At 44.6% G+C, this 25417-nt stretch overlaps 1 protein-coding gene across 2 annotated transcripts in view; it reads right to left on the reverse strand.

The window, feature by feature from the left end:
- SOX5 (SRY-box transcription factor 5) overlaps positions 1-25417 on the reverse strand; it is a 609684-nt gene that overhangs the window by 174239 nt on the left and 410028 nt on the right. For both annotated transcript variants that reach the window (XM_054988760.1, XM_054988759.1), the window contains exon 7: positions 13868-13988. In XM_054988760.1, coding sequence (XP_054844735.1) covers positions 13868-13988 — 121 coding nt within the window. The remainder of the gene's footprint in view (positions 1-13867; positions 13989-25417) is intronic.

Here is a 25417-nt window from a genome sequence, read left to right on the forward strand (position 1 = left end):
GGGGAAGAGCCCTACAGCTTAATCAGCTGTTGTTGCTACCCCAGTGTGTTGTTAGATATCAGTGCGGCTGATTGATTAAAAAAAAGACTATGCATTTGCTTTTTAACCAACTAATAAATGGATGAAATTTAAATAAATGTACACATTACCCAGCTGCAAATCACTAAAAATGAATAATGGAGAAACAGAAGAGAAAAGTTTCAGATGGGCAGCCATGTTGGTCTGCAGTAGAACAGCGAAGATTCAAGTCCACGGACACCTTAAAGCCCAACAAGATTTTCAGGGTATAGGTTGTTGAGAGTCAAAATTCCCTTCAGGTATCTGAAGAAGGGAGCTTTGACTCCTGGAAGCTTATACCCTGAAAATCTTGGTCTTTACGGCATTACTGGACTTGAATCTCACATTTTAATCTTTAAAAAGCCGCTACTTTTAGAAGGTAATCTATAATTCCTCATTTGGTAACTCACCAGAACTAAAATGGCCTCTAAATAGAAGAAGTGTACCATTAACGATGGGCCAAGTGACATATAATGTTCAGGATCTGAAACTGGATTTCCCACCATGTAGTTTAGGTTGGAAAAATGGCTACAGGTGGCCTAGGATTGCCAATGGCTGGCACCCAGTATAAGCTGGGAGGGGCACCGTCACACCAATGGTATTGCATCATTCCTAGGGCAAACCTGGACATGACATCACACCACCACTCTAGCATTCACAGTTTCTGCTGAATGCTAGAGCATCATGCCAATGGTATAACATCACTTCCAGGTTCACACTGGAAATGACATTAGTGATTTTGGGTTATTCCCCTCCATCACCCTACTGAGTGGTGTGTGTGTGGGTGGGGTTGGGGGCTGTTGCTGGGATGTCTCCTGGCAGCCCAAGTCATGGTTGTTGCCCCAGCGCAAATTATATTTCATATTTTCTCTCCAAAACATTTCCCTGTTGGAAATTGCCTGACTGAGTTGCTTTCAGCCATCGTAGGGGAAAATGGCAGGCACAGGATGAGCACCTGTCTTTTTTCTTTACCAGTTCTAATAGTTTAAAGAGAAACAAACTGTTGCAATGCCATAACAGTCCAACTAAGCTCCTCCTCATCCAGAGCCCTCTATGACCACATTTTGTCATTAAATTGCACATTAAGAGATCCAGTCCCAGAGATTTAACACCTTGTGTGCCCCCTAATTCAATAATGATTGCGTGCCATTAAGTCATAACCGACTTAAGGCGACCCTTCAAGGGGTTTTCCAGGCAAGAGATGTTCAGAGGTGTTTTGCCATTGCTTTCTTCTGCTTAGCAACCCTGTTCTTCCTTGGTGGTACACCATCCAAGCTCTAACTGCATCTGACCCTGCTTAGCTTTCCAATGTTTGACAAGATTTAAGTAGTTAGGGCTATTCAGGCTGCTTCTTCTTACAGCTGACCCTTGCTGGTTAAAGTGATTAGTCAACTAAAGCTTTACTTGGTTCTCAGCCCCACCCACCTCACAGAATGTTTTGTCGTGGGGATAATAATAACATACTTTGTAAACCGCTCTGAGTGGGCATTAAGTTGTCCTGAAGGGCGGTATATAAATTGAATGTTGTTGCTGTTGTTATTATTGTTATTGGTTTTGCTTATTATTATTACTACTACTACTACTACTACTACTACTACTACTACTACTACTACTACTACTACTATTATTGAACCAACCAAAAGTTGCAGCTCTAGTGATTAAGTTGTGAGTGAGGACATCTTCTACTATAGCCTGCCACATGAGCTTTCCTCATCTGAGAAAAGTCTTCTGAGGGTGCCACCTTACAAATGGGTAAAGATCAGTAATTTTTTACTCCCAGCCAGTGGAACAGCCTTCTTGAGATGAGAAAGGCTCCCACACTTCTATCATTTGAGAGGATGTGTAAAACATAAACGTCCAAGAGGGCAGTTTCATAAATGGATTAGAACAGTAGTATAATGGGAGCATGTGACTGGCCCAAAGTCACCCAGTAAGCTTCCATAGCAGAATGGGATATGAATTTGGGTTCCCCAGATAATAGTTTAACACTCTAACCACCACACTGCACATCCCCACAGTCTGTCTTGTTTCTCGCCACCCTGAATCCTTTTCTTCTCATGTGTACCCTGGTCCTCAGCTCCCTTCTTCCTCAGACTTACCTTCTCAGACTCCATAGTACAAACACTTGTGCACTTATGACTGCATCCGGATAACTCTCTCTGCCCAGGCGGACCACGGCTCCAATCAGCTTTGATATTTTCAGCAAGTACGGTTTTATTTTATTTTCCTGTCCTACTTGGGTTTGGCAACTGTTAATGGCCTGGCCGTCAGCTGATTATGTTTAAACCAGAAATGAGCTAGAAACTTCTTAGAAGGCGAAGCCACAGCTCTGGTCCTTGTATGCAAGAAGCATTATAACACAGCCCACATGATATCCCATTAAACAATGAAACATGTGATGAACTAAAAAACAGAGATAGATCAGCAAATGTGCCTGGGGTAGTTTATGATATTTAAATCCTAAACATTAATTTTATTGTCCTGCATGAGAAACCAATTAACTGAGAGTTTCATATTTTCTTTTATTGGACGGAGGCGATATTGTTCAGAAAACCGATGAATGCTAAATTCAGCATATTTTAATTTTATTACCATTGGCTTGTCCACTCCCGGACCTATTTCTGCCAAGTTTAAAGAGTAATTAGATCTTTCATCAATAAGAGTGTTTGGCTTCTTTTGGGTAATTTTTAAATGTTGCCATCCACAATGAGTGAATGTGTAACAACTACACAATTTACCTATTTTGTGTTTCCCCTATTCCTAAACGGGATGTGGCTGAAAAACCATAATGTTTCTGGCAATTCCTAGAGCTACCTGATATCATTTCCAGGTTCTTCCCAGAAGTGACATCATGTTTACATGATGTGGTCTCTTTTCACTTCTACAGTCATAGCAGGAGGCCTGGCAGTGCTACCCCAAACTCTTTATATTTTCTGGTAGGGAAGGTGTTCCCACCCCTTAATCATTTTGGTTGTCCTTTTTTCAGAGCTCCAATATGCTTCTTGAGGTGGGGAAACTGTCCCCCAAACATAGCTATATCACAGATAAATTCTAGGGAAGTCCAATCCTGGCTGTTTCATTTCCAGTCTCTTCCTAACCATCCCTATCATGGAATCTGACCTTTTTTACTACCACCACATTTGTTGACATTTTCATTAAGCTGTCCTATACAACCTCAAGAGCTCATGCCTGGTTAATTACTACCAGTAACTACCTATCAGATGAAGAACAGGGATTTTTTTTTTTGCCCAATGGACATCACTTTACCTTTATTTGCAATGAACCTCATTTGCCATATTGTTGCCCACTCACCCAATACTGTGGTTATCTACTATCCTGAAAAATTTGGTATCATCTACAAACTTGTTATTTTTACTGCTCACCCCCTCCATTCCAGGTCATTTATTACCAAATCAAATAGCACCAATCCCAGTGCATATTTCCAGAGGGTCCTTCATTGCAAGAACTGACAGTGTACTTCTCCCTTCAGCTCCCTGTTATTTAACAAGTTATGAATCCACCACAGGACCCATCCTCTTATCTCATGATTGAGAGCTGCTATAGCACAGAGGTTAAGTGGCTGGGTTGCGAATCAGCACTCTGCTAGTTCAACTCCCACTACTGCCATAACCTCCGTAAGTGGCCTTGGGTAAGCCGCTCCTCTCAGCCCCAGCTCCTCAGCTGTATTGTGGGGATAATAATAACACTTTGTTCACCACTCTGCACTAATCTGTCAAGATGAGTGGTTTATAAGCACAATGTTAGAATCATAGAATCATAGGGTTGGAAGGGACCTCCCGGGTCATCTAGTCCAACCCCTTGCACAATGCAGGAAATTCACAACTACCTTCCCCCCCCACACACACTCCCAGTGACCCCTGTTTCATGCCCAGAAGATGGCAAAACACCATCAGGATCGCTTGTCAAACTGGCGTGGGGAAAATTGCTTCCTCACCCCAAAATGGCGATCGGGATTACTCTGGGCATGTAAGAAGGGGCCACAAGAACTAAGCACTGATATAACCCTTCCTGCCCTCCCCCTCATGATCTGCCTTGGTTCACAGAATCAGCATTGCTGTCAGATGGCCATCTAGCCTCTGCTTGAAAACCTCCAAAGAAGGAGAGCTCACCACCTCCCGAGGAAACCTGTTCCACTGAGGGACCGCTCTGTCAGGAAGTTCTTCCTAACGTTTAGCGAAAAATGCTTTTAATTTAATTTCAATCCATTGGTTCTGGTCTGATTCTGTTGTTGTTGTTTGGAAGTCTAAATATGTAATGTCTACTGCCTCAACCTTATATGCTTTTTAACTCTTTCTTGATACAGAAATGTATATCCTTTTTGACAAAAGGCTTTTTAAAAGAATCAAAACAGCAGCCCACATCCTGTCAAACTGCTTTTGAAAAGGAGGGACATTTTTTTTATTCCGTTTCTGCTAAAAGAAAAGTAAAAAATTCCACTGGTACCGTTTCTCTCTCTCTTTCACTCACGCGCATGCACACACACACGCACACACACAACATAAACCTAAATAACTCTTGGATCCCAGCCCTTGTTACTAAATAAAACACCAAGGCCTGGATTCACAAAGATGTGGAATGAGCAGGGCTTTTTTTCAGCGGGAATGCGGTGGAACAGAGTTCCAGCACCTCTTGAAAATGGTCACATGGCCGGTGGCCCCGCCCCCTGATCTCCAGACAGAGGGGAGTTTAGATTGCCCTCCATGCCGTGAGGGCGATCTAAACTCCCCTCTGTCCAGAGATCAGGGGGCGGGGCCACTGGTCATGTGACCATTTTCGCCGAGGGAGATTTAAACTTTAAAAAACTCCCCCCTTGTTCCAGCTGACCCAAAGTGACGTCATTGTGCAGTCCTGAGTTCCACCACCTCTTTTCCCAGCAAAAAAGCCCTGGGAGGGAGCTCCATACGTGCAACAAAAATCTGAAGCTCCTTCTGATTGCCCCATGTCTGGGACAGTTTCCCCCAAATGGTTGTATTCCCCTATGTGCCACTCTCAATAACACTAGAAAACCTAGCTGATTTCTCATGTCTGAGGTGAGAAAAATAGGTGACATCATGCGAAGCCTAGCGATGTTTTGTGATCCACAGCTGCCCTGACACTGAAAAGCAACTTACAGTTGAAAAACAAAACCCATATGAGCACACAGTGACACACTGTGTTAAACACGTGATTAACTGAGTCTGCCCGATGTGTTTAATGGGATTTATTCTTGACCTTTTCTCATGCCTGCGAACATATAGCTGCAGTGATATTCAACATGCCTTTAAGTTACATGTTGTGTGATGTGAATCACTGGGTTCCTTGTTTGAGGAAGGAAAGGAATGGATACACCATCACAAATCTTCACAATGGAGATGCAGTTACTGTACAAGGTTGAAGAAAACCAGAGTTTCCCCATTCTGCAGTAGGATAAGGAAAAGAAGAGCTGTTCAGTGTGGTCACTTGCATACCACCTATAAAAATAAGCCACAGTAAGCTACGCAGCAGTCTTCAGGACAAATTGACCCCAACTTCTTTGGCTGTGGATGAACACAGGCCTCCATTCATGGTGTGCGTGCCACCAGTGGAACAGTTGATGGGCTAGCAAATTTTACCATGCCACCGGTTCCCTCAGATTTGGGGCCAAGTAGGAAAGTGTGGTAAAAACCTACCAGGACTTGGGAGTCAATATGAATGATTGCTTTGTCATAGAAAGTCACGGCTAGGTAAACAGCAGTCTGTCTTTGCTGTCTGTAAGCAATGCGAGTACCCTTTATAAAACATCTCATTGTCTCAAGCCGTATAGAATCACAGGGTTGGAAGGGACCTTTGGAGTTATCTAGTCCAATCCCCTGCACAATGCAGGGAATTTACAGCTACCTCCCCTCCCCATACCCACAGTGACCCCTGCTCCATGCCCAGAAGATGGCAAACCACCATCAGGATCACTAGCCAAACTGGCTTGGGGAAAATTGCTTCCTGACCCCAAAGTGACGAGCGGCATTACCCTGGGCATGTGAGAACAGGCCTCAAGAACTAAGCACTGATGTAACCCTTCCTGCCCTCCCCTCTCAAGATCTGCCCAGGTTCACAGAATCAGCATTGCTGTCAGATGGCCATCTAGCCTCTGCTTACAAACCTCCAAAGAAGGAGAGTCCACCATCTCCCAAGGAAGTCTGTTCCACTGAGGGACCGCTCTGTCAGGAAGTTCTTCCTAATGTTTAGCTGAAAACTCTTTTGACTTAATTTCAACCTGTTTGTTTTGGTCCAACCTTTTGGGGCAACAGAAAACAACTCTGCAGCATCTTTTATATGACAGTCCTTCAAGTACTTGAAGATGGTATTCACGTCATCTCTCAGTTGTCTCCTCTCCAGGCTAAACATTCTGAGCTCCATCAACCTTTCCTCATAGGACTTGATCTCCAGACCCCTCATCATCTTCATTGCCCTCCTCTGGACATGTTCCCTCTTGTCTGTATCCTTCTTAAATTGCGGTGCCCAAAACTGAACACGATACTCTAGGTGAGGTCTAAACGGAGCAGAGTTAAGTAACACCATCACTTCATGTGAGCTGAACACTATACTTCTGTTGATACAGCCCCAAATCACATTTTCCTTTTTGGGCTGAATCAGCAGTAGTCTTTTTGGCAATGATGAAAAACTGCACTCCTTTTCAGGCATTCCTTGAAAAGACACTCACTTAATGAATACCATTGCCCTCACTTGCCATTGCCTTCGCTTGCTCTCAAAGACATTATCATGTAGCCAGATATGATGGCCACTGCCAGCACCATTCTGTTCACTGTGCAATCTCTGATTGGCTGAGCTCACTCATGTGGTTAAGGAGGAAGAAAAGGAAGTCAAGAGGGGTAAAAATTACTGATGCAGCAACAGCCAAAGGAAAGAACAGCCCAATGTAGAATATTCACACTTTGTTCATTTGTTTGAGGAAAAATTACTAACCCATTGAAAATGGTAGTTTTTATCCTCAAATCCAAACTGGAAAGTGGAACTCTAGTTTGTATTATCCCTATATGTACCCCACCCCCAGGTAATCTTTGCACATTTCCTGTTTACCAAACGGATGCACCCTATGATTCTCTCTATAAGACGTTTATGGAGTTCAAAAAGAAAATATTCAACCTTGAAGATTAGCACATTGGAATAGACTTATCGCCAGCTTACTCCGTTTTGCCTTGGAAATGAATTCAATGTCTCCTTTGGAGAACGAAGCACTTTCGCGCGCACACACAAAAACAATTACCGAATTCATGAGTGAGTCAATGATACAGTGATGCGAACATAATAAAGCCGAACAGAAGAACCACAGACAGAACAAGAGGGCCTCAGATAGCAAGATAGGAAACTGATGTCAGAAGAGTTAGATAAGCGGAAATGAATGAAACAAGTTTTATAAAATCCAGGATGAAGATAAATCTATTTGTTGAAATGAAGACATTTCAAGATTCCTTCCCACCCCTACCCACATTTTCCAATAACCTTCAGTGACAGGAACACACAAGGTTCTATATAAAGTTTAAATAAAATTGTCCGACGCACACGCATACACATACACATGCAGAGACAGGGGGAACCCTTTGAAAGTGAAGTCTTCAAGGATTAATCTGTTACAGTTTTCAACCTTAAACTGTAATAAAGATTCCCCTGCTTTCTCTTAGCCCATAAATTGAGTGGCATGTGCTGCCCTTGATCTCTGCACAGAACTCCCATTGAGATTAATGGGACTTGCATGTTGTTTGGAAGTGACTTGCAAAAAAGGGCAAATTAAGCCTCTTCATTAAATAAGGAACAGCCTGTTTTTGAGGGAGGGGGACTTATTTCCCTGTAACAGTGTTAAGATTTTAGGAGAGGGGGAGGGAAAAAAGGGAGAGGCATTTCAAACAACGTCTGCTTCAGGCAACGAGCGAGGCATGCCATTTCAAAGGGAGCTAATCCATTTGTTTGGGGGTTTATGCCTTCAAACACCCTTAATAGAACATTTTCAGATTATGTTTCTGGGCATGAAAAAATACAACAAAACACAGGCATATCTCCTTCCCTCAGGGTTGCCAACCTCCAGGTGGGGCATGGAGACCTCCCTGAATTACAACTGATCTTCAGACCAATGAGATCAGTTCCCCTGGAGGAAATGGCAGCTTTGAATGGTGGACTTTATGGCATTGTACCCTGCTAAGGTCCCTCTCCTCTAGCATTGCCAGTACCCCACCCCAGACCACCACCCCACAGCCACTCAGCTGGCCAGAGAAGAAATGGTGGGACTTACTGGCCACCACGTGGCCCTTCCAGGAAATGTCATGATGTCACCAACAATATGACATGTATGCCCAAAAGTGATATCATCATGTTACTGGGTGAAGCTCTAGTATTTGGGCAAAAACCATAGAGTTTTTGTCCAAATACCGGAGCAGCTACAGTGTGGCAGCAGTATGATAACATCACTATCCGAAGTGACGTCATCACACCTCCAGCAAACATGCATACACAAGGGTAAATCTCCCCCAGTGCCTGCCATCTCCCCCCACCAGTTGCCAGGGCTGATCCGGGAACCCTGCTTCCCTCCCCAAACCCTGCCACCCCAAATGTCCCAGAATTTTTCAGCCTGGAATTGGCAATCCTCCCTTCCCCATCCTTTTGTGTTATGATGAAGCTGAAGAGAATTTGCTTGCAGCAACCATGCACAAGACACTTTTGGGTGGAAACACAGCAGTGTCCCAGACAAGACCCACTATGGCTGGTGTATGCAGATTTCTGCTCCTCCTGCTGGGACATCCAGAGACCTACTTCTCCCCAAGGCTCCATGTGGTTGCTGCCGACCCCATAATCATCTCCACGCGCAGTGCTCGGAGAGGAATGGAACAGTTGATGTCCCAAGGAAGGGGAGTGGCAGGCCTCTCGACATGTCTGGCCTGATGCTTAAATGAGCAACAGAGTTGCCAAAGGAGGGGTACACTGTGCATTATAGCTTGGCCTCATCAACAAGTGCCAGTGTGGTACAGCGGTTAGTGTCAGACTAGGATCTGGGAGACCCAAGTTCCAATCCCAACTCTGCCATGAAAACTCACTGAGCGTCCATGGGCTAATTACACACTCCCAGCCTCACCTACCTCACAGGATTGATGTGAGGATACAATGAAGGACAGGAAAATCATGAAAGCTGATTTGGGTCTCCATTTGAGAGAAAGGTGGGATATGAAATGGAAACATCCAGCAGTATCTTGCAATTGATTCCTAATCTAATTGCTATTTAGAATGGCAAGTGTTGATGGCTGAGAATATAGGCCAAGCATAGCATAAATTGCATAACCAGGATGTCTCTGGTTCAAAGCTTGCTTCAGCTCCTCATCTGCAACTTTTGGTTAATAATGCAGTCCCATTTTTAGAAGAGCTCTGTACAGATAATTATCCAGTATTTGTGAAATTCCTTTACTCATGATTTCAGTGGCACTCAACACTCTGCATTGGCATGATTTCAGCAACTTTGTCTGGAGGTTGGTGACAGTGGCAGCGCCCTCCCCCTGGATTTACCTTCTCGACGGCTTCCCGGACAGTTGGGAGCAGCAGTGGCACTGGGCAGCCCCACTGAGCAGGGGCCAGAGCCAGCAATGCCCCCCCCCCCAGCAGAAGGCAAGAGCCAGGAGGTCATTGACACTGGGGGAAGCCCTGGGCAACAAGAGTGGGTGGCAGCGGTGGTGCAGGCCAGAGAACAAGCTGCCAACCATGGGACTGCCCAGGCTGCAGTTGGGAAAAGCTCCAAGAAGATGGCGCCAGCGGCCACGGGGGCTGCGGAGACAGAGACAGAGGAACATGCTTCCAGCTGCAGGGCAGCCCTGGATGCCTCAGACGGCCTGGTGCACCAACAACCTGTGCCCGCTGGGTCGGGAAAGGGCTGCAACGGAGCAGGCACGGCATCAGCAGGTGAGACCCCTGCAGGAGCGTCAGCAAGGCTCAGGGCGCTCCTGGCAGCGGTGGTGGCCCCTGCCGCACCAGGGAGCATGGTGGGGAAGAGGTGCGGTGGACTCGGCATCCTGCTGCAGTCCACCAGTCTCACCCTGTGGAGCTCGGCCCATTGGAGGAGGAATGGGCAGGTGGCCGGGAGGATCCCATAGCTGAGCCTGGCATTGGCTCAGGTACCTGCCAAGACTTGGGCGGGGGCAGGCATGGGTCGAAGCCTGGGAGTGGGGTGGGCCAGACCCAGGGAAGCCTCTATAAAGGGAGAGAGCCCAGGCAGGTCAGGGAGGAAGTCAGCTGAGGAGAGGCACCCATGAAGCCAGAGAGAGGGAGAGCTGCATAAAGTGGTAGCCCACAGCCAGGGGAGATAGAAGGTACAAGGGTGCTGTAACCCCCCGCCCCTCACTTCATTCAGAGACCGGCCAAAAGGTCATCTTGCTGCCTTAGGGGCCAACCTGGAGGACTTACCCACCCCAGGCTCCGACAACCCCGGTATGGAAGCTGATAAACTTACTAGGTTTAAATTATATTTGTAGGACTTTGCATTGATCCGGAAATCTGTATGCATGCCTCTTTCCTGCTCTTACTTCTTCCTCCATTAAGATGAGGGATGAAGATCTGCATGCAAAAATGAATGTGCACATGGGCACCCTTTCCAACTGAGGAACAATCGCAGCCACTGAAGACAGGGAGGAAAATGCCCATATTTTGTAACCAAACAGGCCACTGGACTCAGCAGGTTTGTCTTTTACAGTTCGGGTTGTCTAACTTCCAGAAAAATAGCTCAAGATGGGTAGCCGTGTTAGTCTGTTTGAAGCAGTAGGAAAGAGCAGGAGTCCAGATACGGTATCTAAAGAAGTGAGCTTTTGAAATTCCACAAATAAGAAAAGACCTAATTAGCAACCTTTTGGTTGTAGCTAAGAACTTGCTAGCTTTACATTGGAAATCAAAGACAGTTCCCACAGCAGAAAAATGGTTAGAAAAAATATGGGACCACTATATACAAGAAAAAATACATGACGAATTATACCAGAATGAACACTATTTGAAAGAAACTGATTTTATTGCAAAATGGTTACCATTCATTGAATTCATTTCCAATACAAATCACTCTCCACCTAAGCATTTACTTTTTGTTACTCAGATTTGAAGCAACGACTATCAAATAATTGAAAAAAAAATGCTAGTTGTCTTTGTTTTAACTATATTGGCATGACATTTATTGTATATAGTTCACTAAGACTTTGTTGTTGTTCTATTTTACTTCTGTACATTGTTTTTGTTTGTTTGTTTGGTTTAAAAAAAATAAATTTAAAATATTCTCTTCAGGCTAAAAAAAATAAAAATAAAATAAAGAAGTGAGCTGTGACTCACGAAAACTCCTACCCTGCCACAAATTTCGTTACTCTTATGGGTGCTGCCGGACTCTTGCTCTTTCCTACTGCTCCAGAAAAATACTTTGCATTCTCAGCTCTTAAACACGGTGCACAACAACAGCAACTCTTATGATTTATAAAGTTGATTCCAAGTGTTAAAAAAACATGATACACATATTGACAGCTGGTGTGGCATAGGGGTTAGAATGTCAGACGAGGATCTGGGAGACCCGGTTCAAATCCCTACTGTGCCGTGGACACTTGCTGGATAACCTTGGGCCAGTCACCTACTCTCAACCAAACCTACCTCACAGGGTTGTTGTGAGGGTAAAATGGAGGTGAGGAGAATGATGTCAGCTGCTTTGGGTTCCCATTGGGGAGATAGGCTGGGTATAAATGGAGTAAATCAATAAACAGTATTGAAGGACTCTGAAATCAACCCCTTGCTGAAGGCCATCTAAGTTCCATGCAGATATTTTATTGTGTGTAGAACTGAATTGTAAGAGGAGTTAATCAGAACTGTGCCCAGGGCCGATTCCAGACGGCCAGAAATTGCGTTTTTTCTGCGGAAATAATCGCTTTCGTCTCCATCCGCTTTGTCTCGCAGCGTGCTGTGCCGGATGTTCTCACGGCCAACTGAGGTACCCGGGATTGGTTGTTTCCTCCCCGTCACAGTTGATGTCGGGGGCATTCATTGGTTCGCATTTCGTTTTTTTTTTTTAATTTTTTATGTGTTTTGCGCAAATGCGCAAACACGCAGGTATGCGAATATGCAGCGTTGACTTTTGTGCGATTTTGTGCGTTTGTGCATTTGTGCGCATTTGCGCAGTTCAATGTGTGCAAACGTGCGACTGCGCAAATGGTGCCCATTTTTTTTTAAAAAAATTAAGGGAATATTGTTGCCGCCTGGCCGGCAACGGAAGGAGGGAAAGGGGAGGGCCTCTCCGCGGTGACGAAGCGTCCAGAAGTGTGCAAACCCACAATACCGCGTTCACACCATCCGCTTATAGAGTACAACTGAGCGCCATGGACCGCAGGTAAGCCGGGACGGGAAATTGCGGGTTTTTATGAGTGAGGTCGCTGAAAAAGCGAAAGCACTCGCTCTATTTGTGCCCATCTGGAATCGGCCCAGGGCTTTTTTTCAGCGGGCACCTGATGGAACGGAGTTCTGGCACCTCTTAAAAATGATCACATGGCAGGTGGTCCCGCCCCCTGATCTCCAGACAGAGCTGAGAGGCACAGAGGGTAATCTAAACTCCCCTCTGTCTGGAGATAAGGAGGCGGGGCCACCAGCCATGTGACCATTTTCGCCAAGGGTAATTTAAACTTTAAAAAACTCCCCCCTTGTTCCAGCTGACCCAAAGTGACGTCATTGTGCGGTCTTGAGTTCCACCACCTCTTTTCCCAGAAAAAAACCCCTGACTGTGCCCCATAGCTGCATCCACTCAAGAGTCCATTTGTTCTATGCTGATGGTCCCTGGCTCCAGGGAGGTCCGTCCAGCCTCTACAAGAGCCAGGGGCTTTTTGGTCCTGGCTCCGACCTGGTGGAACTGTCTGTCTGAGAAAACCGGCGGGATTTGTTATCTTTCTGCCGAGCCTGCAAGGCGGAGATGTTCTGCCAGGCATTTGGTGGGGGCTAGGCTGTCCTCTCACCGGCCATACCACTGAAGACCATCCACCACCCATGCAGGAGCTCATTAGTGTGACGCAGGGCTTGATGTAAGAGCCGAGCCCTGTGCCTAAAATGCTGTATTTTTATATTCATATCCGCCAATTGAGAATTTTTTATTGTATATGGAATAGTGTTTTAATGTTTATTTATAATGTTTTTATTGTTTTTAAACTGTATGTTATTAATTGTATGTTGTCACACCACCCTGAGCCCATCTGATGGGGAAGGCAGTCTAGAAATGCAATAAATAAATAAAATAAATCAATTCATCCAACTTGAGCAGGCTCGAAGTGCATGATTGTGTGCAAATCAGAGTATACATTATGCAGAGCTTGCCCCTGTGTACGGTGTATCCTTTGCAACCTGTGAATGCATGGAGATGAACGGGGGTAGCGGCAACATCCAATTTCCCCCCTCCGCACTTTCATTTCTATATGTGTTCAGGATTCTATGGGAGCTGATAGCTAAGATGAAATTTATATTCATTTTCTTTTCCGCACTGGTTTTTGAAACAACATTGAACCAGCTATTTCTTACCTCCATTTGGCTCTCAGATCAATGGCTGGTTCCGCACACGTTGGATAATGCACTTCCAATCCTCTTTATAGATCATTTGGAACGGATTTTTTTCGTGTGCAGAATGAAAAATCCACCTCAAACGATTGATAAAGTGCATTGAAAGTGCATTACCCAACGTGTGCAGAATCAGCCTACATCAACTCTTGCCAATTCAGTCTGAAACACTGGCCCCTCCGTTCCCATCTAAGCTGGGAAAACAAAAGGCAAAGAGACTTACTACAGCCCGCTTTGTAGCTGAAGCCAGGAGGAAGTAGGAATCCTTGCTGGGCAGCTGCGGCTAGAGTTCGCTGGTCTGGAGGGAACACTGGGATCATTAATGGCGGGAGCTGACCTTGGACCTGCTGAACAGGAGAAGGAAAATCAAACCAGAAATCATGGCTTCTCCTTAACGGCGTGCTGGTAATCTGTGGATGCAAAGATCAGAGTGCAACTATTTCCAGGCTGCTGTTCCATCAACTTAACCCATTACATGTACCAATACATACATGGAGCTTCAGCATGCACAGTCAGGCTTTATTTCATTGTAAAGGGGAGTTCTGTACTCACATTATTATCCATGTATGGAAAGGAATGCAGAAATGCGCTGGAATGCGATTTTCCACGATCGTATCCAGAACAATTTGCAAACCACCAAGCCAAACACAGCTGGCTAGCCTCACAAGGTAGCCCACAAGGGCTTAAGAATCTCTCCCCCCCCCCCCGCACTTGCTGGGAACCGCAAAAGGGAGGTGGTCAAAGATGGATCCGACCGCATGTAGCTTGGTGTGTCACAAGTTGTCCAAGCCCAAGAAACAGTATCACGATTCTCTTTTTTTCTACTTCTCTCCATCAAGAAGCTGTGATATTCCCTGACTCTTTAAGTAGCCCCACTGGACAGTCATTTTTTATGAGTAAAAGGTAAAGGTAAAGGTAGTCCCCTGTGGAAGCTCTGAGTCATTACTGACCCATGGGGGGACGTCACATCACAACGTTTTCTTGGCAGACTTTTTGTTACGGGGTGGTTTGCCATTGCCTTCCCCAGTCACCTACACTTTACCCCCAGAAAACTGGGTATTTATTTTACTGACCTCGGAAAAATGGAAGGCTGAGTCAACTTTGAGCCGGCTACTTAAACCCGGCTTCTGCCATGATGGAACCCAGGTTGTGAACAGAGCTTGGGCTCCAGTACTGCAGCTTACCACTCTGCACCACGGGGCTCTCTTTTTTATGAGTATGTATGTCAGATCAGGTAGGATGATTAATCAGAGTTGCTTCTTTGCTAAGAAGCCACTCATGAAAACTGATCTCAATTGCCCTCAAAAATCGACTTTACGTGAGAATATTCCACCACCAAAACGATTACGTGGACTCAGAGACTGTACAGAACCATCCCCAGATAGAGATATATTCCACCTTAAACACAGTGCATAACAACCACAACTCTTATCATTTATAAAGTTGTATTTATGCAGTTGTAACCCGCCCCGAGCCTGCTTGCAGGGAGGGCGGGATAAAAGCTGAATAAATCAAATCAGATCAATGTTTCACATTTTCATATGCACACACATCTGACAAAATAGAAAGCAAATAAGAATCACAACTATAAAACTAACATCTCATTAACCTATACAGGAAAATTAAGCAGCCCTCTTTGCAGACCAAAAAAAAAAAAGCCAATATGTTTACTTTAAAAACTTTTTAAAAAGCTACACATGCTTGTTAGTTAGATTATGAGCCTTTATGAATTATTGCAGTCATAAGATGCTTCCCCCCCCCCTGAGGACTAGAAACCTGCTGAGCCAAAGGAGTCCACAACCTGGGGTCTCAGGCATCCAAATAAAACCAAGTAGCTGTGAGTTCATTAAAGCCAAATAAAAGACTTTCAGATGAATGAGATCAGGATCCTGCTTGTCCTATGAGCAGAATGGTTCCATTAGAGGCCAGTAGAAGTCTTCCCTCCCTCTGCTCAGCTGCTGACGTCTCCAAAAACTGGAAACCAGTTTTGGAGGTTTCCAATAATTGCTGCAACACGTATGACTACAGCATTAACTATAATAATAAAAATGTTTGATTTATATACCACCCTCCATGAGAACTTAATGCCCGCTCAGATCGGTTTACAAAGTATGTTATTATTATCCCCACAACAATCACACTGTGAGGTGGTGGGACTGAGAGAGCTCTGAGAGAGCTGTGACTGACCCAGGGTCACCCAGCTGGGTTCAAGCGGAGGAGTGGGGAATCAAACCTGCCTCTCCAGATTAGAGTCCTGCCGCTCTTAACCACTACACCAAAGAGAAGTCCTCTTACAGCGAAGTATCCTGTGACTACTTCTTCCCTAAGCTCCTGTGGCCACTTCTTCCCTAGATCTCGGCACACAAAGCTACACTTGACAGAATCAGACAGACCATCGTGTGCAAGGGCTTGGGGGGGGCACACATGCAGAACAATGCTGTCTAGATTTGCACACAGGGTCCTGGGGGAACAGCAGGTGATCCGGTGGAGTGATTCCATGCCCTGCTTCCCATGCAGAAGAAAGCAGGATTGGCTCCAAATTCTCAACACAACTGATTTCCACTGTTTCATATATGTGTGGTGGTGGAGAGTACCCTCAAGTCATAGCTGACTAATGGCGACCCCAGGTGGAGTTTTCATGGCAAGAGACTAACAGAGGTGGTTTGCCATTGCATGCTTCTGCAACCCTGGTCTTTGTTGGAGGTCTCCCATCCAATTACTAACCAAGACTGACCCTGCTTAGCTTTTGAGAGCTGACAAAATTAGGCTCACTTGGGCTATCCAGGTCAGTGTTTCATATATGTTCTTGCTATTTATTCTTATCCAATTATCCAACACTTTACTGCTTGCTCTCCATTTATCCTAAGTATGAACAGAAATTTTGTGAGGTGACATGTTCAATAAGAAGGGAGAGATATTGCATAATTTCATTCTTCTTGGCTGTCTCTTTGACCAGTTTATTTGGTGCCATTAAAACAACAACAACAGGCTCTTCCTTGTACTGATCAGATGAATGAAGAAATCAGGGATCGTATAGCTTGCACGATTATGTGATGGCAATCTATCCAGGAAGAGCCCCAAGGTGCAGAGTGGTAAGCTGCAGTACTGCAGTCCAAGCTCTGATCACGACCTGAGTTCGATCCTGGCGGAAGCCAAGTTCAGGTAGCCGGCTCAAGGTTGACTCAGCCCTTCCATCCTTCCGAGGTCGGTAAAATAAGTACCCAGTTTCCTGGGAGTAAAGTGTAGATGACTGGGGAAGGCAATGGCAAACCACCCCGTAAAAAGTCTGCCAAGAAAACATCAGGATGCGACATCCCCCCATGGGTCAGTAATGACTCGGTGCTTGCACTGGGGACTATCTTTACCTTTACCTTTAATCTATCCAGGATTACCATACTGGCTCTATGATCCCTGATTGGTTAGATCATTTCAACAATCAGATTTCACTACATGATCAAAGCATATAGCCAAATTAGAGTAAGAGTAACATTTATTCTCCTCCACTTGAACAGCAGAATATTTTTTCCTAAATAGGTGGTCACCAGAGCAATCCTACGCAAAATTAGTCTGATCTAAGCCCACTGAAACTGGAGTAACTCTGCTTAGGTTTGCACTGTATGTTTCTCAGGAAAAAAAAATTGTGAGCCCCCCCCTCAATTTGGTGAGACCCTGACAACCACCCTAGAATAATCCCATTTCTGTCTCAATCTGATGTTCTTTTTTTAAAAATGACAAAGAAACTCCATTCTCCTTTCAGAACAAAAATGAACAGCCGAGTGGAATTTTTGCATCGTATTCTTCGGCAGAAAGCCACGGAACTTTAAAAAAAAATTGTGGGTTCCAAGGATGAAAGTGACTTTGCCAAGCAAAGAAGCTTCAAAACAGAACTCAAAAACACTAATAGAGAGACAGATGGTTCTTCTGAAGGTTTTGCTGCCAAAAAAAAAAAAAATTATACAAAAAAAATAGAGTGATGTTATTGAAGCTGACTGGAAAGTTCTCTGATGACTGCAAATACTCTTGTCCCATTTCAAGTGTTAACTCTGCCCCCAGGGCTAATATAAACTAAAGCAACACACACACATACACACAGAGAGAGCTTTTGCCAAGCCCACAAGGTAACACACAAGCCTGCACTTGATTTCAAGTGATTTCTGCATACTCTCACAAAATGTATTGTACTAGTGTGTGCTTCCATTTGGGAAAGGAGCCACTAGGAAAACAAGATTTTTTTAAAAAAAACTGTCACATTTTTGCATGCAAGTTCCCCACTTCCTATATGAATACAAAGAAGGCTTTTTTTTTTTCAAAGCCCCTCTGGCTTCGGATGACAAAACTCAGCTAAGTAATGGAGGTAAGAAAAGCCGAAAAGGTGAGGATGGTTTACATGGAGACCGAAATAACTCAGTCAAAACAATGTAATTTTCATTCCAAGCTGGAACGTAGGTAGAAGGAATGCTTTAGTACCTGCGCTCCATTTCCTCTCGAAAGTAAATAAGTGCTAAGGTAATTTCATTGTTATCAAAATATTACAGGAGGAGGAAATGTGAACTGAATGCGTGCTGTTGCTGTCTTTGCCCTAAATGCGGCATTTATTTATTTTTATTTTTAAAAATGCAACAAGGTTTGTTTACCTAGACTTGTTGCTAGGTTACAGATGTGAAAAATGATGGAAAATCTCGGACCCCTCCAGATTCCCAACAAAGATGAAACCTTTTCTAGCTCCATGTCTACCAAATGATATTGACAGACAATGGCTTTCCTCTCTTTTTCCTGTACTCCAAATATATCCTCCTGCTAGTAACTTGCTGATCCTAGATTTATAGTTTTTAGGGCGGCTTAAGACCTCTAATCAGGGCTACTTTAGATCCTGCCAGATGTTCCACTGATGTCTGTCCATCAGAAAACCAGCAATGTATATACAGATGAAAATAGTATATGTATATTTGAGGTTTTCTATTCATAGAATCATAAAATCCTAGAGTTTGAAGGGGCCTTACAGACCATCTAGTCCACCCCTCTGCCCAATGCAGGAACAGCCAAAAGAGTCCCCAACAAGTATTTGTCCAGCCACTCCTTGAAGACTGATGAGGGGGAACCCACCACATCCCTAGGTAGCCGATTCCACTGCTGAATCGCTCTTAACATGCAGAAGTTTTTCCTAATGTCCAGACGGTCCCTCCTGTAATTTAAACCCATTCTTTTGAGTCCTATGTTCTGTCGCCAACAGGAACAGCTCCCCTCTCACCTCTAAGTGACAACTTTTTAAATACTTAAAAAGAGCGATCAAGTCTCCCCTCAACCTCCTCTTGTTCAAATGGAACATTCCAAGTATCTCAGTCTTTCCTCGTCGGTCTCGGTCTCAAGGCCCCTGATCATCCTGGTTGCTCTCCTCTGCACCAGTTCCAATTTGTCCACATCCTTTTTGAAGTGAAGCCTCCAGAACTGCACACAATGCTCCAAGTGACACCTGACCAACACGGTATATAGCGGGGCAATGACATCCTGTGATTTGGAAGTTATACCTTTGTTAATACACCCCATGACTGTGTTCGCCTTTTTCGCAGTTGCATCACACGGAGTGCTCATACTTAGCTTCCTATCCACCCCATTCGCACGCACTGCTACCCAGAAGTTTATCCCTTATCCAGTGTGCATGCTTATTCATGTTAAGTTGCATCTTATTGAAATCTGCCCATTTCCCCAATGTATTCAGATCTCATTGAATTCTATTTTTTATCTTGGGTGTTTGCTACTCCTCTCAGTTTGCTGTCATCTGCAAATGTAATGGATAATTCCTTCACGCCCTTGTCCAGATCATTTATAAAAATATGGAAAAGCACTGGGCCCAGGACTGAGCTTTGTGGCACTTCACTGGACACCTCCCTCTAATCAGACATGATGTCAGTTCTCTACTCATCTAACTAGCCTAGAGTCCAGTCCACAGTCACCGGTTTGCCCATCAGATCATCACTTTGTCAAAAGCTTTACTGAAATCCAGATAAACTACATCGAGAGCATTTCCACGATCCAGTAAGCCTTCCACTCAATCGTAGGAGATGAGGTTGGTCTGGCCAGACCTGTTGGGGATTAATCCATGCTGACTTCCCCGTATCTCTATGTTGTCTATCAGACGTTTGCAGATCTTTAATATCTGTTCCAGTGTCTTCCTTGGGTCATAGGTCAGGCTGACTGGCCTGTAGTTCCCAGGACCATCCTTTCCCCCTTTCTTGAAGATTGGGATGACATTTGCCCTCCTCCAGTCTTCTGGCATCTCACCTGTCCTCCAAGAAGCCTGGAAGATGATTGACAAAGGGTCTGCAAGCTCTTTCGGAAGCTCTTGAAACACTCCCAGGTGGACCCTACCTGGCCCAGGGGATTTGTATACATCCAGTGCAGCAAGGATGTGAAGATATATTGTCCATATATGTTCTGGGGACCCAGCTGGACAGATAAGAGTGATTGCCATGGAGGTGGTGGGGGCCACACTGGTGGATCACTTGTGTAGAGAAGGATCCCCTCTCTCCAATGCCATACAGGAGGTACACACTGGGGCAACATTGAGGATGAGGTGATACTTGCTCCCAGTCCTCATTGATCAAGAATCTGAAATGAGGATCAGGTTTAATCCTCATTTAACTACATCCTGGATGGTATCTGTTGGTTACAGTACAGTGTGACAAAATGATAGGAACTGGCTTATACACACACATACAGGTATACCAGAGCACATCTTGTCCATATGGTTCTGGGACGCCCACAAGCAGAGAAGGAAAGCAACAGCTGTCCCTTGTGGTGTCTCCCAGCCACTGGTATTCAACAGGTACACTGCCTCAAAACATGGAGGTTCCTTTTAGTCTTCATGGCTAACAGTCCTTACTAGACCTAACCTCTAGGAATTTGTTTAATTCCCCTTTAGAGTTTCTAAACAAGTGACCATTGCCATATCTTGCTACACATGTATATACAGGGTTATATGTTATACACATGTTATACAGGGTTAGTTCATTTGGTTCGTTTTTCAGTTCGCCTGGCGCTGATCAATCAGTTTTCTAGGCAACAGGGGATGGACTTCCTGCAGACCTTCTGCTGACCCAGAAGTGATCTGCTGACCTGGAAGTGACCTTCTGCTGACCTGGAAGTGGTGATTTGCTGTCCCAGAAATGACATGTTCACGAACCAAAATGAATCAATTCGTGAACCGGGGCAGGTTTGTGAAAGTTTGTGGTTCCTGAAACATGATGAACCACCAACCGCATGGTTTGTTTTTTTCCTGGTTCATGCCCATCTCTAATCAATAGGTGAATCTTTTCATGACACAGAGACGGCAGATCTGTGACGGCAGATCAAGGGACAGAAGTAAGTCTGATAAAAAAAGCTGGCAACCTTTCCAGGCAATTGGGTCTATGAAGCTGCCAAAGTCCCACCAATACATTTTTATGTTGCAACTTTTCCTGTGACTCCCATGTTGGGTAGTGCGGAATAAATGTTGCTGAATCATCTCAAAACTCTTTCAGTTTCACTCAACATTCCTTGGATGTTTCTCCCAAGCTGGAACCTCACTGTGACATTTCTCTTTCAGGGTGACCTAGGGGCAGCTCTGCTCATTTACAATGGATTTGGCTAAATGACCAAACTTGGCTAGAAGAAGAAGAAGATGATGATGATGAGCAGCAGCAGCAGCAACAACAACAACAACTTGGTTTAATTCACTGCTGTTCAGTAGCTAGATGTACAGCAAGTAAAGCTTTCCACAGCAACATGACCATCTCTCTACAAACTGAGCTGCTATTAAAAGCCAAGGGGCAGGGATTGACATGCAAATTATCAACCCTATCAGCCTCAGAATCTGGTGTGAAGGAGCAGCAGCCTTAATGAAGTTAATCAAGCCAAGATCTGCTCAATGCCTGGATGAGAGACCTCCAGAGAACCCCCCATGTAGTCCATCTTGAGATCCATGACAGAAGGAAGGGGAGGGGCTGTGGCTCAGTGGAAGGACCTCTGCTTGGCATACAGAAGGTTTCCGGTTTAATCCCCAGTATCTCAAGTTAAAAAGACCTGGCACTGGGTGATGATAAAGACCTTGGCCTGAGACCTGGTAGAACTGTGACCAGTCTAAGTGGACAATAATGACCTTGATGGCCCAATAGTTTGATTCTGTAGAAGGCAGCTTCATGTGTAACGACAAATTGAAGTTCTGATTTAAATGTGGCATGGGTGAAACAACGTAGCTATCCTATGTGACTCAGAATATGCTCCAGATCTTGTTGAAAGTGTGCTACAAACCTTTTTATTTAACTAGTGCATGCTTAGTTTGTCTATCAGACGTTTATATCCTTTGCGGCTACAGTGGCTAATGTACGGCCTGCAGCATGGTTGAAACAAGATCCTGAGCCTACATAAGATACACAGGGAAGAATTTCACCAGCATCACATTGAAATCAAGCTTCAGAAAGTAAATCACCATAAGACTCCCCCAAAGAATGACCCCACATCACCCTCACATTACACAAATCAGTCCATCCTTGTAGATGCAAAGGCTGTTATTACTTCAGGACAACAGTGAAATCCCTGTGCATACTTGTCTCAAAATGGGTAAGAGGAACTTGTAGCTGGTAACATGGCGAGCCTGAGTCCCTGTGCAATGTCATTCCTCTAGAAGAGGAGGGGGAGAAAAAATTATCTCTGATCTTTGTCAATAATAACTGGCTTTTCCTTACAGCCTACAATGGCTGTGTTCAGTTTCCAGATGCTTGTTTAATTCACCGGCTGATAAGCTCTGGCCCTTTCTGGTGTGCCACAGTGGCAGGCAACCTGATGAAATATTTGTCAGCGAAAAGAAAACAGGTGTGAGATTGCATGATGGTGGATCCTTCCCCCCCCCCTCAATAGATAACTTGTGGGATAATTTCTCAAGCTGCAGAGGCCAGCAGCTGCTCAGCAAAACATTTTTTCAGTTCCTAAGATGCCGAGAAGACTTTGGCATGAACGCAATCAATAAAATATTTACATGAAGCAAACATAACTGCTGCATCCATGACGTCTTTCCTCATTGGGGAAGAGGGAATAAAATGATATTTTTTACCTTCTATTCTATCCCCTAATAGGTACTTGCAAAATGCCCATCAGCATGAAAAAGGTGCCTTAATTTTTTCCCCATTCCTTCAAATTTCATTCAAAATATGGTATTGGAGGAGGGTTTAATGGATACCATAGACCGACAAAAAAGACAAATATGTGAGTTCAAAATCAAATCAAGCCTGAATTCTTCCTAGAAACTAAGATGACTAAACTGAGGCTATTGTACTTTGGTCACGTCACGAGAAAGCAAGAAGCAATGGCGAAGGCAGTAGGAAAAGAAAAAGACACACTATGAGATGGATCAACTCAATAAAGGAAGCCAAGGACTTCAGTTTGTAAGCTGTGAGCAAGGTTGTTGGAGGTTGTTAATTCATAGGGTTGCCGTGAGACAGAAGTGATTTGATGGCACAAAACACACAACCCCAATTTCTTCTCATAGAACTGAATGGCTTCCCTTGTCTTTAAGGGGAGACTGTAAAAGGGAGATTCATAACGCCGACCTGTTGTGGATGGTCAACACTGAACAATTTACTTCCTGAAGCCCCCACGTGTTGAAGTGGTGTGAGAAAGGGCCTTATGATACCAGTGGCTCCTGAGACTCAGGAACGTTCAACCTCTGCAAGAACAACACACTAGGCACATTCATGGACACTTCAGATTTTACATTCACTGAGAGCTAAGCTACAAGAGACAAATTACACGAGGACGCACACATGAAGGGAGTCGGAATGTTAGCCCGGAAGCCGTTTTAAAAGAGATCGGAAGGCTCTGTCAATTTCCCCTCTCTACGGAGCTGGGAGGTCTCTACTCAGAGGGTTTGTTAATTTCTTCTTTGCCTCCCGAAGGCTCCGTCAGTTTCACCTCCCATTCTAGGAGAGAAAGGAAATGAGAAAGGAAACGGCTGCCACATGGGACAATTAGGGCTGCCAGGTCCCCCAGTGGGGGATCGCCCACTCCCACCCTCCACCCCCTGTCACCACTCACCTGGCTGATGGGAGGGGGGGGGAGGGCAGAGGAACAGGCCTCTCGAGCACACTCCCAGGGCAGCGTAACAGTGTGACTCCTGCATGTGATGTCATTTTGCACTGCATGGAGGGGGTGCATGCGTGCAAAGTGTGCACGCAAAAAGACAAAAGAAGTGTATGCTGGGTCCCCTCTCCTGCCAGGAGGATAAGCAGACCAGGCAACTCTATGGACAACAAATTCAAATTTTCCCACACACACAACAGTCATCCCCTCAAAACTTCTGAACAGGCAGATTTGAGCAAGATTGGAGAAAAGCCATGGAAACCCCTGACAGTGCACAAATGCACTACAATGCTTTGTGGAATTAGGAAAGTACACACTTCCAAAAAGCACTGAACTCTGGGCAGATCACCTGGGTGGAAACCATCCAGGACTCCCAAGGTCCTGCTGTATTCTCTAACCACTATGCACCATGGTGGTGACCAACAGAAACCTACAGTGACCCTAAACTGGGGTGCCAAGTTGAGGAGAAACATAGTTAGGGCCATTCATTTGTGGGGACAGCTCTAATTGAGATCACATCTTTGGAATGAAACCTTCCATAACATAAATGCCCGAAAACGAAATAGATTTTCATGGCAGTTTCCTCCCCCATCCCCTCACTGCCCTGCCCCCTCGTCCCAGTAGGGGTGCCGATTTCATCTAAGCTAAGGATTGTTTAGTTATGAATGCTTTACCTTGCAAATTATTAGTTCATGTTTATAGGCCTGTACTTTCCATTTAGCTTTAAGTTTATTTACCGTTGAAACAACAGGACGTATGGTGTAATCCTAAACAGAGTTATATCCTGCTAAGCCCATTGACTTCCAAAGACTTAGCTGAGTGTAACTCTGCTTTGCACAGCACCATTATTCTCCCTTCATTCTTAACCAATAATAATATTAGATGCTTCAGAAAAGATCCTAATAATGCCGTTCTGCTGTTTTTTTTACAATTTTTGAGAAAATATGTTTTTCTTTCTTTCAGTATCTTTTTTTTTTTTGACAAGTAGTTATCTCGTTAAGATAGCAGTGTTTGCTTTAATTAATGTGTAGGCGGGTGGGCAAGAATGAGAGGTTATCAAGTTGTATGCAGTGGGCAGCAATTCAAAGCTAACACTGTTTCTGCATGCTGTATTGGCACGAACACAAAGAAAAGTCGACGGCAAATCACTCACTTTAAATGATATCCATCCATCTATCAAGGGAGAAAAAAGGAAGATAAGTTGATTTGGAAGGCAGATGAGAATTTAATCTCATAGGAAACATTCAAACTCAGTTTGGACTGAGATTCAAAGAACCACGCGAGGCCCACAGATCCAAGAGAGCTTTGGAGTGTTTCTCAAAAAGCAAGGTGGGCATCTCAGTGTCACAGGGCACACAGCTTTTGAAAGCGACAAGGCATTTTAAAAGTAATTGGCGCGCAATGTGATGTTTAAAGGAAAGGAGTAAAAAATGCCAGTCACAGAGATTCCAGCCTTGATTTGCAGGTGAATACCGTCTAGTTGTCTATTGGGGGGCGGGGATGTTTAAAAGCTTTGCTTTCTAGTGGTTCAAAATGCTCGTGGACAAATGGCCCAACGAAAAACCAGCTCCCTGTTCATGACAGGTGTGCAGAACATAAGCCAAATCTGCAGGTGCTTGAGGCTCCTTAGTCACTACAGTCTAGTCTCACTGTTACTAAGGAA

Source organism: Eublepharis macularius, chromosome 9 (assembly GCF_028583425.1).
Source record: "Eublepharis macularius isolate TG4126 chromosome 9, MPM_Emac_v1.0, whole genome shotgun sequence".
NCBI lineage: Eukaryota > Metazoa > Chordata > Lepidosauria > Squamata > Eublepharidae > Eublepharis > Eublepharis macularius.